The sequence below is a fragment of the Sitodiplosis mosellana genome, unplaced genomic scaffold (genome assembly GCF_009176505.1).
Source record: "Sitodiplosis mosellana isolate CC-2019 unplaced genomic scaffold, AAFC_SMos_1.0 Smas_scaffold_6191, whole genome shotgun sequence".
Taxonomy (NCBI): Eukaryota; Metazoa; Arthropoda; class Insecta; order Diptera; family Cecidomyiidae; genus Sitodiplosis; species Sitodiplosis mosellana.
Window position 1 is genome coordinate 2,932,690 of NW_022601432.1, and position 18,907 is coordinate 2,951,596.

General features: G+C 36.6%; 2 protein-coding genes across 2 annotated transcripts in view; both read left to right on the plus strand.

The window, feature by feature from the left end:
- Window positions 1-93: 93 nt before the first annotated feature.
- LOC129576526 (gustatory receptor for sugar taste 64f-like) lies at window positions 94-2,195 on the plus strand. The gene is made up of 6 exons (XM_055461748.1): window positions 94-256; window positions 993-1,264; window positions 1,383-1,537; window positions 1,653-1,815; window positions 1,912-2,001; window positions 2,103-2,195. Exons 1-6 carry the CDS (start codon window positions 94-96, stop codon window positions 2,193-2,195), a joined length of 936 nt encoding a protein of 311 aa, XP_055317723.1.
- A 4,065-nt stretch (window positions 2,196-6,260) lies between these two features.
- The window catches only part of LOC129576939 (tyrosine-protein kinase Src42A), a 54,189-nt gene continuing 41,542 nt past the window's right edge, over window positions 6,261-18,907 (plus strand). Inside the window, exons 1-2 of the mRNA XM_055463116.1 lie at window positions 6,261-10,145; window positions 16,708-16,802. Of these exons, the coding sequence (XP_055319091.1) occupies window positions 9,882-10,145; window positions 16,708-16,802 (359 nt within the window). The 5' untranslated portion in view covers window positions 6,261-9,881. The remainder of the gene's footprint in view (window positions 10,146-16,707; window positions 16,803-18,907) is intronic.

Here is an 18,907-nt window from a genome sequence, read left to right on the forward strand (position 1 = left end):
GCTGCGTATCAATCTCGGAATTGTAAATAATATTCGTATGTGTGTGTGTGTCGTGCTCGATAAGTGCTGTTGTTGGGGCAAATCTTTGCCATAATGCCGTGTTCAGGTATATCATCGAAATCGGCTAAGCATCTCAAGTTTGAGTGGTTCAATTTGCGTACAATGCATTCGTCGATTGTGCTGTGCGGCCTGGCGATAATGATTGTCATATCAGCGAGATGGGCAGCAACCAATCCAATATCGATGTCCATCTTAGGTATGTGTCCGTCATCATCATCATCACCAACATTCACACATATATGTATATTGTATTTCATTACGGATAATTTCGATTTCATTACCATTCGAAATAGTGATTTTTTTGCCCTCTTCTCGAGGAATAATCACCACTATTCTGATTCTAATGAAATCGTAATCGAAATCCAATACAAATTAAAAAGAGAGAGAGAGAGAGAAAAACCGAAAATGCGGTGTAGAAAGAGTGAGGAAAAAGCACGCACGTTCTTCGCTCGTTAACATTTCATTAAGACATTAAATGCGATTTATCTCGTATCGAACAGAGCCGATTATTTGGTTTTCCAGCAAGTTCATGGTGTTTGCATACTTTTTATGGTTGGCAAAGGTTGGTTTTCTTTTTCTATTTGGATGGCAATAAATCGCTCCACCGATTCCCCAATGGAGAAAAAATGAACATACAAAAAGATTTTATTCTAGAAATGGCCCGATTTGATGAAAGAATGGGAGCGCACCGAGCAAACGTTACCCGCTTATGTTGGACGTAAGAGGAACTTTGAACTTTTTAACCAAATTAAATTGCATGCCATCTTCATCACAACGGTTCTATTGAGTTGAGTATATCAGTGGCAGCAGTGGCAGCAGCAGCAGCAGTGGCACACATGAAAAACTGCACTCATTGAATTTTCACCAATCGATTTACAAAATAATGAGCGACATTTTTCCTCCTTCCTCGTTTCTTTCACACATTACACTAGTTGAGCATACCTTGTGCATGGTTGTTGGTGTATTTCGGGTTAGCCTATGCACGAATAGTACCAGCGTTGAGGGTTATCTCAAACAGTCTTGGCCACAAGTCTATACCATTGTCAAGTATGATAATGGCGTTCGTGGAATTCTATCGGAATTGCTCAATTATTACTGTACATTTCTATGGACATTCATGGATATTTTCATCATTTCGATCAGCATTTGCTTATCGACACGTTTTAACCAATTTAACGAGCACTTGAAGCAATACAAAGGCATGGTAAGTTCAATTTTACTTAAAAATGAAAACCATTATGGAATCAACTAAATTGCACTGTGTGTTCTTTTCTAAATTCTACTTCAAAATGGCATACATTGGTGCACACAACAAAAAACAGAAAATGCCGAAAGCATTTTGGTGCAATCAGAGAGAGAATTTTACATCACTTTTAACGATAATCACAAAAATCGATGATAGAATTTCGGTAATTACTGCATTTTCAGTAGCAAGTAATTTGTATACGATTTTAGTGCTGTTGCTGCACAGTTTTCAGTAAGTAAATTCCTTTTCTGAACACACACTGTGATGTGTGTGATGACATTTCAAAATCGAATTTCCAAATATATTGAAATGAATTGAGAGAAACAAAAAACTTGATTTTGAACAGAACACAAGACACAGTAACGGAGATGGTGTATTTCTGGTTTACATTATTGTTTATGATAAGCCGTACTTTGTTGGTTTCACTGACGGCCGCCCGTATCAATGATGAATCACGGAAACCCGCTCGAATTATTCGAGCCATACCAAATGATGCCTACGATTCGGAAGTAAGTATCGAATATAGAACAAATTTGATTTTCAACATGGTTGCCATTGATTTTCCCATCATCAACATATTAACATCTCATCGTCATCATCGGCAGGCAAATCGTTTTCTCGAGCAAGTTGTGAACACTAAAGTTGGATTAACCGGAATGCGTTTCTTTTATTTTACTCGGCCATTGATTCTTTCGGTTCGTCGATTCTTTGGAACTTTTTCCCCATAATTCCGCATTTATATTGAACCGAAACCAAATCGCTGTTCTCTTCCTTCTCTTCCATTGTTCTTCTTTAGGTTGTGGGCACGATTATAACTTATGAATTAGTTTTGTTACAATTCTCAATTTTGACACCAAAAACCAAAGAGAATCTATGTAAAGCGTTCTAAATCAAAGCGGGTGGAGCAGATTACCATTTTGAGCAGAGCAGGAGGAGAGAAAAACTCACAAGAAAAGAATGTATTTCAATGGAACAAGAAAAAAAGACTATAAAAAACGTGATCAAGTTGTAAAGTTGTAGAATCAGAAGACAAGAATTATACGAATGAGCACCTTGGATGAAACAAACCATTTTGTCAATCGATTGTATTTGATTTGAAATATATTTGCCTTTGAAATTGATTAGATGTTAAGATTTTACAATAAATTAGCACCAATTTAACGAGTTTCATTTCTTGTTTTTCAAATTGGGTTCCTCCCATTCAATCAACCGTTGGCGTTCAATTTGTGTATATTGATGCGCTTCGGCTTCATAATCAACCACAATAATTTTCCTTTAAGATTATTTCAATTGTTTATTGTTATATTGAGTTCCCTACGCACGATGTGTACCAGTTTTGGATTGGAAATGTTGTGTTTTTGATTGATGTACGTGTGGTGTGACATGTTTGGTATGTATATGAAATGTGATAATTTTCAGAAGCAATATTGCATCGACACAGCCGATTGCATCGAATCGGGTTTTTATGGTCACAAAAACAGGTGTTCATTGTTCAAATTTTATTAATTACATTTGAAGCGTTCTGGTTTCTACGGCTCATTTGATAGGATCTTATGATTAGTGAAACGATCTTATTTTAGCTTTTCCTTAGAAAATGGCCTCCTTATTTATAAATTGACAGTATCTAAATTTGTTTGATGGTAACACCTAGTATGGTATTTTTCCATCGATTGTGTGTGTGTGTGTGTCGTATCTCACGTTGTCCGAGTGTCAATTCTCACACTTTCAACAAAGCTGTTTCGCAATATGACCATATTCTATTAAAACGTTCACCTTATTGTTGTTTCATCATTGCCACAAGCGCCAATCTCTCTTCCAATGCACACAACAACAAAACTTGCTTATTTAATGACAAAACTGGATGGGATATATTTTAGCCAATGTGTATCATTAATTACTGATGTTGAGCAAAATTATTACCATTTGAATTCCATCATCAGACATGGATGCAGAGAGCGAGAGCGAGAAATGGATGGGAGTGTGGGTGAGTTCATGGAAGTTTTATCTTCTTCGTCTCCTTCTTCTTGAATAATTTCAAAACAATTTCTCAGTCGTTGCTTTTACAGTAGAGGAAAACCTTCGACGTTTCGTCCGATTGTTGGCATCGATTAGTTTTATTGATAGGTTTTCGATGAAACACGTCCCTTTTTTTCTACATTGAATCGAAATCGAAATCGATTTCATTTCAAAATTCCACACAAGTATGTAGATTAGCTTAAGGCTGTTTGACTGCAGGCCATCGGGACTCGCGTTTAAGCGCACACACACCCACACCCAACTAAAGTGAACATCTGTGTTATCCAGTGTTGCTCCATTCCAATCAACAGTGTTTATTCTATTCCGTACATCCGCCGATATAATTACGTCTATTTGTATTCCGAATTCTTTGTGCGTGCCTCGTGTTCACCTTATGCATGGAATACACGCATCGAAATAAACACGTACGTATCGAAATGGCCACCTGCCACCGATAAAACACGAAAAATAGAGTCGACAATCCATTGTCCGTGGCTGTAAATTAGGTTTTCAACTATACATACATTCACATTACCTCAATTTGTCTATCGATTTGTAAACACGACATATTATCAGTTTGTGTTCAGTTCAGGTGGTTCACATTTTGGATTATGTCTTCCAGCAAGCAAGCACTGCAACGAAATGATACAACTCCCCATTGTTTAACGAATGCGGGATGGGGGAAGATGCGTGCAAAAACTTATTTATACTGTGGCCACATCGAAATATTGTTGTATCAGTGAATTTATTCACGATCTTATTTACCATATTATTGTAACATTTTGGTACGAATGCGCACAAGAATAAGTGGCATTTATTAAGTGTCTATACACATGTGTGCGGTTAGTGTCCAACTAACAGGAAATTCATGTAATTAATTGGCTCTTCGGGTGCATCAATCTGTTTAAAGATTTCAACGATCAATAAATATTTGCTCACATGTTGGCAACGTTAAGTAGGCATATTCATTCAGCACAAGAGAGATGAGGGCATACGCCCAAAAAAGTGGCCACAGAACATTATTGTTTACACACTGATAATGAAGCTTTGGCACTAATGTGAATCGAGATATTTTCTCGAATTATGAGCCAACCGTGTGTGCTTTGTTGTTTTGTCTATCACTTGCTCTGCATTGTGTAGCAAAGATATATATAGAGAGAGCAAGAGACAATGTTGTTATTTTGTCGCTTGCAAGTAGCCAACACCAATAAATAATTTTCCTTTATTATGCAGATCATGCAAAGGAGATGTAATTCAAGCGAACCATTATGCAGTTGTGCAGCGCAAAGCACTTCTTATGCACGATATGCGCGAAGACAGCAACAACAATGAAACATAAACTACTACAGAGAGTAGTAAGCTGCTGAATATTTTTTCTTCGTTTTTTTTTTCGCTTGCACTGTGCAACTGTTTTCATTTGCATTCACCTGGAATGCAAAAATTGTTTTCATCCGGAATATATACAGTTTGTTATAATTTCTGCTCAAGTTTGTGCACAGTTGGAATTTTCATATCACAAAACTTTGAACACTCCATTGAGCATTGCATCGCTTGGAAATTCCTTTTCAGGACAGTTTAATGGAATATTTTTTTAAGGAAAATATGCGCTTCTTCTTGTGCGCTCTCAATTCTGTTCTATGTAAATATAGCTTAAGAATGAATAATGCGAGCATATTTTTTTTTTCCTCCGCCTCGATCCAAATATTTTCCACAAAATTTCGTCATGGTGGAGACATCTAGGGAAAACGGTTGAATATGGTTGGCAGAGAAACTTACCTCCGGCGAATTGGCATCGATCACTTTCGAAATCATACGGCGCCCAATGCAACACATTCCATTACATCGGAATGTTTGTTTTTCTACAACAAATCGAATTTCATTCATTCAAATCTGGTTTTACATTGAATCTTCTTAGGATTTTCATTGACCGTAATAATTTTATATTGAACGTAAACTCAACACATAATTGTCGGTGTTCAATGTTCTGTTTCATTCGCTCACACAATTGAAGTTTGTAGAAAACTTGCTTTATTTTTCAATTGCATAGCTCTTATTAAAAGCTGCGAACCGTCTCCATTCAAAGCGAATGCTGCATTTCATTCATAAACACCAAAACAACAATAAATTATGAATATTTGGAATACAAACATTTTCAAATTTCGATTCGATTCTCTTGTTAAAATTCCTAAAACACAAAATAAGTGCAACATTTTGAGCAAGCGATTGTCCGTAGAAATAATTTTCGAATGATGATGTGAATGCAGTGCAGAGTCGGCATTTTAGTTTGTGCAACAATTCAAAATTACCACCGCTACACCGTTTCATCCGTTTCATTTTGATAATTCATTAATTGAGCGGAATTAAACCATTCAATTTTGCCATTGAAATCAAAAATTTCTTGAGAAAAGAAATTTCTTCAGGGAAAAAAAACTGAATCAAGATTTTAAAAGAAGAAATCAACCCAAGCAAAAAAAGATTATGAGCTACGATAACGAATCGGAATAGTCGTGAAGTTATCAACAGAATGTTGTCATTTGGTCGAAATTATCATTGACGGATACTAAAACAAATCTCGGTAATACTCCTAAGACTACCACTACATGCACACAAGCAGGTAAGCACATATACGCACCCATACACACACTTACACGCACACACGAACCGTTCGTCATTACTCAATGGAACGGTTGGTTTGCGAGAGCGTATAAGAAAGAAATACACACACACAAACAATATAGGACGGTGGAGTGTGTTGGTGTGTTTCGTTTCTCGACCGATGGATATGCTTCGTATGGATGTATGTGTGTTTGTGTATGTGCGGTGTCGGTGTCGGTGTGTATATGTCAGCCATATTGTGATCGCGCCCTGTTAATGCACAAAATACCACAGTCAGACAAGCTGTATGCTACTACGGATGCTTCATGAAAAATAACACAATAGAAGTAAAAAGAATCAGCGAACGAATTGTTGTTTTTTTTTTTCAATTTCCATCCACACAACATATATATGTATAGATAGATATATATGTTCATAAATTTTGTGTTCACGTTTGCGTTTGATTAGCAACATTTTATTTTATTTTATGTGCTAAAAATTGAATTGTTTTATTTCGGGACGATTTATGTGAAAAATTTGTGGGCAATTCAACAAATGCATTTGAGTCTCCATTGATTTTCGACTCTCTCATTCAACATCATTCGCCTATTGGAAAAAAAAGAGTGAAGAAATGAATATACACAAGTGAGATCTTGAGTGAGCACGGCGAAACACACATAATAAGAGAGAGAGAACGAGCGATGAAACACATAGTCCAAAAAAAGTGAATAGATGGTGCCGTTCAAAGTGTGTATGTGACTGTCATTAAAATTTGAAGAAAAAAAAAATCAAAAAGAGACACGACCAATTATTATCAATCTAAAAGAAAAAAAAAACTAAAACCATCACACGAAATACAAAATTGGGAAACATTCGATGCATATTCCATAAAAATTGGTGCGCACACACATACAAGCACACAGAGAGAAAGAGAGAGATTTCTAGAGTGTTGTCGTATGTTTTTGTGTGGCGATAACCCGTGCGATTGTCTATCTGATTTGTCTATTTATCTATCTCAAGTGACATGAAATCTATCGGTGTGCATTTATTTTTTTTTTCTCTCTGTTCGTATATCGGTGAAATCTAACTGAGAAACAACCAATTTAATTTTGAACAAGTCGTTTCCGTAACACAATTTAAAATCATAATAATAATAATGAACAAAAGAGAGTGAGAGAAAAAAAAAAAGAAACTTTTCCATAAAAGTGAGTCATTCAGTCAGTGCATTTCACGCAAGCCGAAATTGAATCATAGACATTCCGGGCGCATTACAAATGTTGTGAATGAATATTTACACACAAAATATTTTGGATTTACTTCTTTTCCGCAAAGCAGAAAAAAAAACACGGTACGTTCAGAGCATAAACCGTCGACTAGAATCGAGAAATCAACAGTGACAATAATAATAATAGCAAAGCCTCAATTACAAGTCAAGAATTTTTCGTTCAGCTTCTGCTGTAACAATAATACATTGAGGTTCGGAGAAGAAAATACATCATTGTTGCTGTTATTCTCTATACGATTTTCTTCTGCTTTCGTGTGCATATCATTTTTATAATTTCCTCTTGTCTCCAAATCGCAATATACGTAAAGAGAACGGAGTGTTGGAGTGTGTGCTTGTTTGTATGTGTTTCTCTTTTTTTTTCTCGGTGCATTCATGTATAAATAATCTCGAGATTTGAATCGTACATTGTGAGATTTGCTTACGTCTCCTTTTGTAAAGAGCCAACAACGTAAACGCTGTGCAACAACAACAGCAGCAACATCAACAGCAACAGCAACAGCAGCATATGTGCTGGTACTCGACACAACATTAAACAATCTCACCAAGTGTATGCAGCAGCTCGTCTGATATGTGCTAGAGAGCGATGCGCGTATTTGTGTTACCGATGTGTGTGAGTGCATACCGTATTTTAATGGCAGTGAATGTGTAGTATATACCAAGACCGTGCCGAGACTCAGTTCAGACGATGCATTCATCATATTTATGTTAAAAAAATAAAACGCAGCGCAGCTCCAAACTTGAAGAAATTCAATTGATTTGCCGTTGTTAATATGTTGTAGCGGCTGCTGGTCTTCAATATCAAACCACGAGCAGTGAGAAGTGAAGCAAAGAAGCTGGCTCATTGTTGTAGAAACTGATGGACATTTAAGGCAGGCAAGGGAATCAATAAATAAAAATCAATCGATTTGGATTGATGCATCAATCTCCCGTGCATTTTTTTTTTCTTTTGTGTTCATGTGTGTGCATCGAAACGAACGCGCATTTGGAAAGAATTTTTGCTTGAGGAATAAGAAGCAGAGTATGTCTTGAGGGGAGAAACAACAACAACTACAACAGCAAGACGATCGGTTTTCTCAAAAACATTATCCAAACACGAGAGATAAATGTAATGAAGGCACGCAAAAATTCAACACAACCACTCCAAAGTACAGTGCAGTGAGAATAAAAGAGAGCAAAAAGAAAGAAAGAGAAAAAAAATAAATAATATAATAAGATCGAAGCACCGAGAACGCAGTGCAAGAAGAAGTGATTTACAATAGCCTCAATGAGATTTATAATTACAGTGATTTAAGTCGATGATAATTAGCAATCGGTCGGTGTCGGTGTGCATGTGTTTGTGTTTATATCATCATCTTCATCGTCGTCGTCGTCAACGACGTTTATGCATACAAATCGCTCGTTTTCCATTGTATTGATGCATCGCGTGTATGCTTGTATCGCATAGCAAAACAACGAGCTAAACAAAACGAAACCAAACGTCGAATAAACAATTTATTTAAACTACAAACTACAACAACAATAACAATACGAACAACAATAACAACAAAATTTTCGAAACCGACTGAATGAAAGAGAAAGAGAAGCAAAGAGAAGAAGAAAAAATTAACAATATAACCCAACAACTAAAAACACATCAAATTCCAAAACGTTTTTACTGCATTTCGATTAGTAGCTGAAAATGTTGGGATTTTCATTCGAATATTTGCACACAACGCACTTTTAACAGCATTTCAATTCACATTGCAACTGACATGAGTGAGTGTTGGCAAGAGAGTGAGAAGAGAAAAACAAAACAAAAAATATTGTGTACAAGCGCGTAAATCAAGTGGAACAAAAGCCTAAATATCGAATCGGTGAAATCATTTTCAAATTCGTGCGCCCCGATTGCAATTTCATCCAAGCTAATTTGGCGCATTTCAGAAGAGATTCAGCGAATTGATTGGTTCAATTTGTGTGCGTGTATTTTGATAATGGTTGTGTGCGCGTGTGTTGCACATAGGTAAAACTGTGACCCATTTCGATGGCATTTAATTCAAAATTCATCACAAATTCATGGAAAAAAAAGATTAGCATTCCGCTAGATAAAAGATCAGAGAGCAAAAAGGACACGATAATTGATTTTTTATGTGTGTCATAAATGCAAACACAGAGAAAAAGTATGAACTGTTGTGCAATTTGTGATTATTTCATGGTGATTCAACGGACCGCACAATAATAACAACAACAATAAAACCAAACAACAATACGGTATTAAGAAAATAGCAAGAGCAAAGAGTTTTGTTTAGTTTTATCAATCAGTTTGCATCCGGTGTGTATAAAATCGGTGTAAGAGAGACAGACAGACAGACAGACAGGCATATGTGTGCATTGTTTATTTTTTTCTGTATTCATCGCACAATTAAACGATATAGCGCGCTGCTTTTGGCTGGACCAAACATCTATGTAAAAGCCAGACAGAGGACAGCTAACCAAAATTAAAAGCGTCGCACCACTGACAACCACCACGAGACAACGTCAACGACACAGCGAATTCCCCAGTATAGCCATAGAGAAAAAACCTGCAAACGACCCATTTCAATCGTGTGTGTGTGTGTGTTTGTGATTTTTTCTCTCTCTCTCTCTCCCGTTCGTCTTCTCTATTATAACTTACGCGTCTGAATTACCAAATAGCACTACACAATGGGTAATTGTTTCAGTAGTCAGAAACAGGATTTGGATAAAGACAAAGGCGAACGCAGTTTACCGCAGCATGATGATCACATTAATGTTACAAATGTGCCACAACCAACACCACCCGTATCACCTGTTCCCATGATCACGGAAAATGAGCCCATCCAACCCAATTCAAAGATATTTGTGGCATTATACGATTACGATGCCCGGACCGATGAAGATTTGAGCTTCCGCAAGGGCGAACACTTGGAAATTCTAAATGATACACAGGTATGTTGGTTTTTCACTCACATTTCCAACTAACTCTTTCATGAAATGGCAGTTTTTTTTTATTTCTCTGTTTGATATATCAATCCGTTTACGTACTTCCACTGACACAATGCAATTTGCCGCAAAAAAACAACTGATAGGGCCATCCAAAGGTTATCGAACAAGTTGACAAAAACAGTAAACAAACAATATCTCGTTCTCCATTTCCATGTATTCACCAAATATCCATTTTGTTTCGTATGGTTGGCTAAAGGGAATTTCTACAAATCCGGTCAAATTAGGACGATACGAAAGAAAGCAAGCAAAAAAAAAAAACAGCCGGACCTCATTGTTTTGAACACACATTCCGGAAATTCATTGATTACGATTTCAAAAATTGACGAAACAAAAAAAAATGAATGAGTGAATGAAACGAAGAAAAAACAAACAACCAAAAACATATACACTTTAAATGACGAGTACATTGCGCCTGGCATGCCTATTCAAATGGATTAAATCAAAATTGAATTTTTAAGTTCGAAAACCGCAACGGTCATTCATATGTTTGGTACTTTCGTTCGTATGCTTTGTTGTTGTCGTTTTTATTGTTATTTCGTCGTTGCGGTGCGAGAACGAGAGAGAGAGTTTACGGCTAAATTGTTCATGGGAATGCGTGTATGTGCGTATGTATGTTCATATTATGTTGTTGGCTACATAATTTTGGGCTGTGAATCCATTTCTTGTCACTCGCAATCATTCAATCAGATTTAATCAAATATTCCATGATCGTTCGACTGTGTTTGAATGCCGTAACAACTAGTTGTTCCAATGATTATTTGAATTTTCTTTCTTTTTTCTATCTCTCTCTCCCTCCCACTCTCTCTCTCTCTCTCCCTCCCTCTTGCTCGGCCATTCTTCTCTTCTTCGTCTATCGATGAAGCGTACAAATGTTTGTGTCAAATTTGAAATGATTTTAGAATTTGGTGTCGATGATTTTCCATTCGTGTGTGTGTGTCGATTCTTCATTTCGCCTCGGTGAAAGAGACCGTGTGTTGGCGCAAAGTGTCTTGTGCCTTTTTAATTTCTTATTTGGACACACTTATCCATTAAAAGTGTTGTATGTTGTTTATTTGACGTTCGAGAAATTGTGTATGTTTGTAGGTTGGCTGGTTCAATTTCTATTCATTTGATTTCTCGAGCATTTGTGTGTAAGTGTGTGGATTTCTAATTTTTTTTTTCGCCCCGTCGTCGTCGTCGTTGTTGTTATTGTTATTTTTCGGTAGTGTTTCGTTATTCTGTGTGCTTTTTTTTCATCACCATGTTATGTTATCGTTTGTTGGTTACAAACAATATAAATCTATTGGCGATGGACTTTCTAATCATGACGAGCAGAAGCAACTGTGTACGTACTTTAAATTGTCTTTTTCACACTGTACACACATGTGTTCTCGTTTGCGTTTTTGTTTTCTTTTACTTTTTGAAATGAATATATGTTCCAATGCTCACTTGCGAAATGTATTCGTTCGCTTTCTTTTTGATCGTTCCGCGACCATTCACGATGCAATCAACGATGCACACACAATAGCTCCTTCATCATTTGCAATTCGAATGATCGGATTAATGCTGTAACATTTCTTGGCCTGACGCTTGATGCATAATTTTGCTTTTGTGTGCGCAAACACACACACACGTCAACTGAGACATAACGGTGAAAGTTGATCTAATGGTTATGGTTGACTAATTTGGCTAAATGCGAATCAATTGATTTCTTCCTCAAACGACAATGTGGGTGATGTGCTTTTATTTCGTTCTTTTTTAAATGTAACAACACACAAAGTTTCCAACACAACCACCAAGCAACAACATTGGAAAGGAACCGCTAACCAATGTCAATTACAATTAAACATATCGAAGTAGCAGCGCCAGCAACATCAACAGCGCCAACAGACAAAAAAATAACTTGGTGACAATTCATCGAAGATGGATTAGACAACCCATTCACAGGACAAAATTTGCATATTTTTTTTTCTGCAGCATAAAAACGTGCTTTTTTATGATGATTGCAATGAAAAAAAAAACTGAATTGTATCAAATATCAGCAGCATTATGTTGATTTGGTTTTTCTCGTCTTTTTGTCGACATTTGGGACGCGTTTGCATTTTTACTGTTTCTTGTGTTTATTTCTGTTGTATTTTGTTATTGTTGTTATTGTCGTTTCGTTCATATTCGTCCCACTTGCTCTCTTTCTGTCACTTGCCGCTGCGTTATTTGGTCTCAGTCTCACCAACATTCGTTGTTTGTCGCATTGAAAACAGTAAAAACACCCGTGCAAAATGCTATGCCATATGTGGTGTGTATTTCTCGAATTTCTTGTGAACAAATTTGGTGTTGATCTAAATACTTGATTCGCACATCGAAATCACATCGCACCAATAAGAGCCAAGCCGATGCCGTCAATTTTTACGACACCGATCAAAATACCCAAAAGAATACATGAAGAGTTAACGAAGGAATTTCAATGAGATGAACGAAAGAAAAAAAAAGAAGAAAATGAAGAAAGGCAACAAAAAGCACGCTGAACGCATGTGTACGGCATTTTGGCATACAATTCAAAATCATTAGCGATAACAATGAACACCTATAAATCGGCATTAGAAATAAAAAAGAATTGCTATTTTTTTGTGTTTGCCGCTGCTGCTGCGATATTGTTGTTAATCATTTCGTGTGTTTTGGCTGTCCTGATTTTGAAGAGGCATTAGACACACCATCGGTCATTTGTGTGTGTGTGTGCGTGTTTTTTTTCGTCTGATTTGTAGGAAAACCGACATGAATATTGTGTTTTTCGGTGTGTTTGACTGCATCGAATATTGCATGTGCAAAAATTTGATACGCAACACGATATTCAAGCGTTACGTCGTACACATCGCATATTTCTCTTCCATCCGAGAGAGAAAAAAACTATAGACACAAGCACACGCGCAAATTAACCCTCTAATGCATACAACCGCCTCTAGACGGGCAACATTTGAACGCCTGTAGAACGTAAACTGTACATCGGATAACATTGCTTCAAAGAGAATTTTTATTCGTCGATGTTTTCTCTTTATTTTTGTCTTTGACAATATTTGTCTATGTAGTGTGATTGTAAAGTTATAAACAAAAATGTGTGCAAAAATAAAAATTTGACAAAATAAATTGTTCGAACTCTAAATTAGACACATTTTTGACACTTTTAAACAATGGATTTGGTTGTTCTCTGATTTATGTCAATCGCATTTCCTGACTAAACTATGAGGAATCCAGGATTATGAATATTTTTTTAATTATCTATGGCCAAAAATCAACCAAGTACCAGTACTCCCAGCCCTAGGAAAAATTAATGCATTAGAGGGTTAAATCAATTGTTTTCGTTGCTCTGTGTTGTTTTGCTGCATATTTGGTTTTTCTTCAGCAACAATTTTCGGTTCGCCTTGCCTGTCCAAAATAGAGAGAGAGAGAGAGAGTGTGTGTGTGTGTGTGTGTGTGCAATAATTGAGCAGACGTTGTAATATGTGCATTGACCAGTTTAATCATAAATTTTGCCAATATGATGTTTCAATTTGTAATGATTCATTCGTACACCTCACGAAAAAACCAACAAACAAATAATAGAAATGAACAGAAATATAATTGTTGTTCCATTCGACCATAACACGGGTCCGTGCCATGCAATAGAGAACAATGGAAACTGAATTGAAATTAAAAATTGAAACTAAAACGAAGTGAAAAAAAAAACAGAGCAATGCACAACGTACGATAAAACAAGAAATCCAACTGCAAATCAAATTTTTATTTTTTTTATATCCGAGTGTTTGGGTGATAGGAAGAGACGAAAGGTATGCGCTTAGCGTGAATGGCCCCGCATATACACACTCGTTGCAGAAAAAAAAAACGAGATCCATTGAATAAAAACAATCGACGCCCGAGAAAATGGTGTGTGTGTGCTTTTTTTTCGGTTCGATTTTGTCGGACTCAAACATTGGTCGCCACATTTGTCATGAAAATTCAAAGAAGTGATTCAATAAAATTGCGGTTACCGTAGGCCAAAATACACACGAACACAAAACAGTGAATGCTGCTGTAAAATGACAAATTTTATTTCTATAGATCAAACACAAACACATTTGACAACAATCACATCGCCTTTCTCATTCATTCTCATACGAGCGGCGACAGATTCATTCAGCAATATTTTTTTTTCTCATTCGTCGTCTATACAATTAAAATGCAAATCAAAGCGAACGGGAATGACAGATGGAGAAATCCACAAACACTGCTATCCGATCGTTTTTGGGAAATAAACGTGTTTGCATTCCTTTAGATCGTCAAGTTTTTGCACACATCATATGCGTTGTTGTTGCTGCTGCTGCTGCTGCTGGTACGACACATTAGCAACATTAATAATTGTTTGCTTGCTACACGCCATTCGCCGAAAAATTCATTCACAAAGTGTTTGTCAGGTGTGTGTGTGTGTTTGTGTTGCATTCAAGTGACTGGCTTCACTTTGTTTCGTCGCTGCGCTGCTAATAATAATGAGAATGTGACCAAAACTGGGCCTAGGCCTTCCCTTCTGCCGTTCGTTTTCCATACGTTGCACAGGCAATAATAATTATTTTGTTGTTTTTCTTGTGTTGAGCGCGCGTTGACCGCGGTTCGCAAAGCACTTGGACCAACCAATCTTATTCAAACTCATGCATGTGTGGAACGTTTCAATCGAGTTTCTCTGCAAAATACCCTCATCAAATTAACGAAAAAAATTTCAAACTAAAACGACGAAGAAAAAAAAACTGACACAAATCGAGCAGCAGCAGCAGCAATGAAAAAAAAGAGGCAAGCACTGAAATGTTGAATTTAAATAAAATGATTATTATCCGACATGGCCACAGAAACGCACAAGCAATTTGGACTGTCTTGAAGTTGAAAATGGTCAGTGTAACAGAGTGAGTGTGAGAGAGAAAAGTAACGTGTTGAATGCAAATAACAAATGGCAATCCTAAGCATACGTTACCACACGCTTTTTTTCTCTATCCCTCTCTCTCTCTATATATATCTCGCCGCTCTGAACTTGTTGTGCAAGTCAGCGTAACATACAACGAACCAACGAAATGGAAAAAAAATTGATTTGGCGTCGCTAAATCATTCAACATATGTGCATATGCTTAAGTGCTCACCAAACACATTTAAATCATTTTTTTTCGTCAACAAAAACAGCGAAAAAAAAACAATGCAAACCATTTTGGCTCAATTCATCTTCGCCGCCACGTGTATTTGTTAGGTCAGATGTTTTTCTATCTTTAAACAAAGCCCATTTGTCCAAACGCAAAATAAAAAGACCAAACAAACAAATGCAATGCGGTGAATTGTGTCGATGAAATGTCTTCTTCAACGGCAAATCGATTTACGCACATTTTCCCAATACTATCCAATGAGAAACCAGCACAGAGCGAAGAGCCAACGCTTTTTCTATTTCTCATGCACCGTTAATGTACGTGTACGTGTACGTGTGTGTGTTGTTTCGTTTCTAATGGATTTCCCAAAGTGAATTTTTATCGCTTGCATTTGAGCAATCAGCAAATTAGTAGAGCGGGATGCGCCGTTATGTAATTTTCGATAATTTCAATTTACGGTTTTCATTTTCTATGTTTATATTGTTTTTGTGCGCTGTTTTTCTCTCTTTCTCTGCGTCTTTTTTTTTATTTTTTCGTTTTCGGTGTGTGCATGAGGCCATTTGTTGATTGGTTTACTATTTCAATTATTATACATTTTTTCTGCAAATTTTCATTTAGTTTGACTAGGTGAATACACAATTCGAATCGATTAAAAGTCAGGCGAATGAGAAAGGAAACGAAATTATTTGAGTGTGTTTCTTTTTCTATGTTTTTTTTTGTTGTTGTTTAATTATTATGGTATTACAACACACATACAGGCCAAGACTATGGTTTTAAGTTGATTAGAATGGTTTATGTGTTTTTTTTATGCGGCTGCTCTTTTTTCCTTCTACTCTTGCGTCTTTTGGCAGAAAATCAGCCATCAACGGCGAGAAACAACGTCAATTTATTGTGTTCTTTGGGTCGATTTATGGATTCTTGGTCAGTGCATGAATTGTGCAAAGAAAGGCACTGCTAGTTGACCAAGCGATTAAAAACACTTCGGTCACTTCTCCGATATATAATTACTATAAAAGTATAAAGAATTCAAGGTTTACATTTATGTCCAAAGTCTTTGTTTTTTTCTCTCTCTACTCTCCAGCGTTCAGGCAGCGGTAGCAAACCGACCCTTTATTTCACGGTTTCTTTAGTTTACTCGTTCTTCTTCTCTCTCTCTCTCTCTCTCTCTCTCTCTCTCTCTCTCTCTCTATCCTTTGCTCTTTCTCTTCTTTTTGCTGTAAATAAATTTGCTCGTCTAGAAATTCTGAAGCATTTGGATTTCAAAGAGAGAAAAAGCTTCTTATGACTACTCCATTTTCAATGCTAATTCAAAGCAATTGTTTTATTTGATTGTGTATACATTAAAAAAAAACTTTTTTTTCTATTCCATTCCATAGGGCGATTGGTGGCTAGCTCGCAGTAAAAAGACTCGTCAAGAAGGTTATATTCCATCAAATTATGTGGCCAAATTAAAATCCATCGAAGCCGAACCGTAAGTACACCAAACCATTATAATTATTTTGCTGTGTTTGTATTTTCTTCAAAACTTGAAGGAATGTGTTCACAAGGTTCGTTCTATTTGCGCGAATTGAGTGAAAGCTTACACATGACCAAGCTTTAGAAAACAATTTTTATTATTTTTGTGCTGCCGAGAGCTACTCTACCGTTCACGTTACCGATGCTTATCATCATCGCGCCTTGTCGATAGCAATGATTATAACATGCGCCATAATACAGTCGCCTTGCGCGAGCGCGCGAAAAAAAAATATAATCAGTCATCAGTATGAAATACAAAATGCGAGAAATTTTTTTTTTTTCATTTTGTCGTCATACAACCGTTCTAGTCTACAATTAGGCGGTAGTTTTCTTTTCTCTCTATTTCTGTGCTACCTTTATTCATAAATGTTTTGAAAAGAAAAGAAAAAAACAACTTAAACGTTAATAACGTAAGTCTGAAACTTGAATAGTTGAAGCTTTAATTTGTGTTGAGCAGCACGGAAATGCAATATGTCATGGAGAAACAATTTGCCATTTGTATTGATTAAACCAAGCGTAAAACTGTTTGAAAGCTCAAGTTTTCAACACTAAGCGGAGATTTTAATGATGAACGTGTACACTCGAACCGCCAGGTATACAGTCAAGTTTGATATATTTGCCTACTTTCTGGCGCTTTTTTTGCTCATTGTACCGCAACAATTCATTCGAGTTAAAACATTTTTTTTTGTTGTACTCATCAAGGAAACATGGCACAATTTTTTCTCTTTGTGTTGTATTTGCCGTTGTTTTTTTTTTTCTTCACTTTGGCATAATTTATTATTCGTCTCGAATGAAGTTTAAATTAATGCTCAGCTAACTCGTCGTCATCATCATCATCATCATCGTTGCTCTGTGTTATCAGAGAAGCGACAAAAAGCGGAGAGCAGAAAAAAGAAACGAAAATACAGGCACCGCAGTTGCCATTATTATAGATTTTACGATGCAATTTTTAACGAGCCATTTGTTAGCGACAAATTACAGTAATCATTTAAATATGAGATGCATTCTGTTCCATGCTTTAAAACGGCCGGTTGTTGTCGCCGTCGTCATCAATTTCTGTGTTTTGTTTTACATTGTGCTGAGCATTTATCACTTGTTTCATGTCTGCTGTTGTCATTTCGTTGTCCATGTGTATATGCTATGTGCGGTGCATAAAAAATGCGAATGGATTACTTTTCCGGTTTTGCAGGATATGCTAAAAAAAGGCGACGACAACACAAATTCAGATGATTGACAGTGCATTTAATTAGCTTAAATTGTTGCATTGTCACACACCCAAATCATGTACAACACAACAACAACAACAACAACAACAAAGAAACCGAGTGTCAGCCAACAAAACAAATGACAAAAACGCACGCACACACACACACACCAAATCTAATGAAGAATGTATACACAAATTGCAATACGCATGTTTCAAAACAGAAAAAAAAATACACGAAGAAAATATTCGCTAAAAATAGCTCATTAATTGCGTTCGCATCACAACTAATTGAATATTCAACGATGCAGATGACTTTCGATTTGCCGGTGTGAAATTGAGTTTAGCCTCATGCTGTTTTCTTCTCTCGCACTCAAAAAAGCGCATCAATAAAATCCCGTAAAAAGAAATGATACATTCGCCAAAAGTCAATATAGAAGAATTTAAGGTTGAAGTCATTGCCATGCCCCTATCGACATACAAAAACAGATGTTCAATTTTTGCGTGGCGATCAATGCTTTGCTTGTCGTGTCATTAATGCATTTAGTTTTTTCTCTCCTTCTTTCGTTGATTGAAGTCATGCCAAAAGAGTCATCAGCTGATTGCGTTCGCTGATTCGATCACCGTTATAAAGGGCAAACTAAATGATTTTCTGAAAATCAGACGTCAACGCATTTCGCATTAAGTCGCCCGTATTCGTTAATGGCTTTGTTTACATGCGACGTTTTCTTTCTTTTTCTCTCCCTCTTTCACCTTTTCTCCCTTTCTCTCTCTGACTCTCATTCAGCCTAGATTCCATCTCTCTCTCTCTCTCTCTCTCTCTCTCTCTCTCTCTCTCTCTCTCTCTCTCTCTCTCT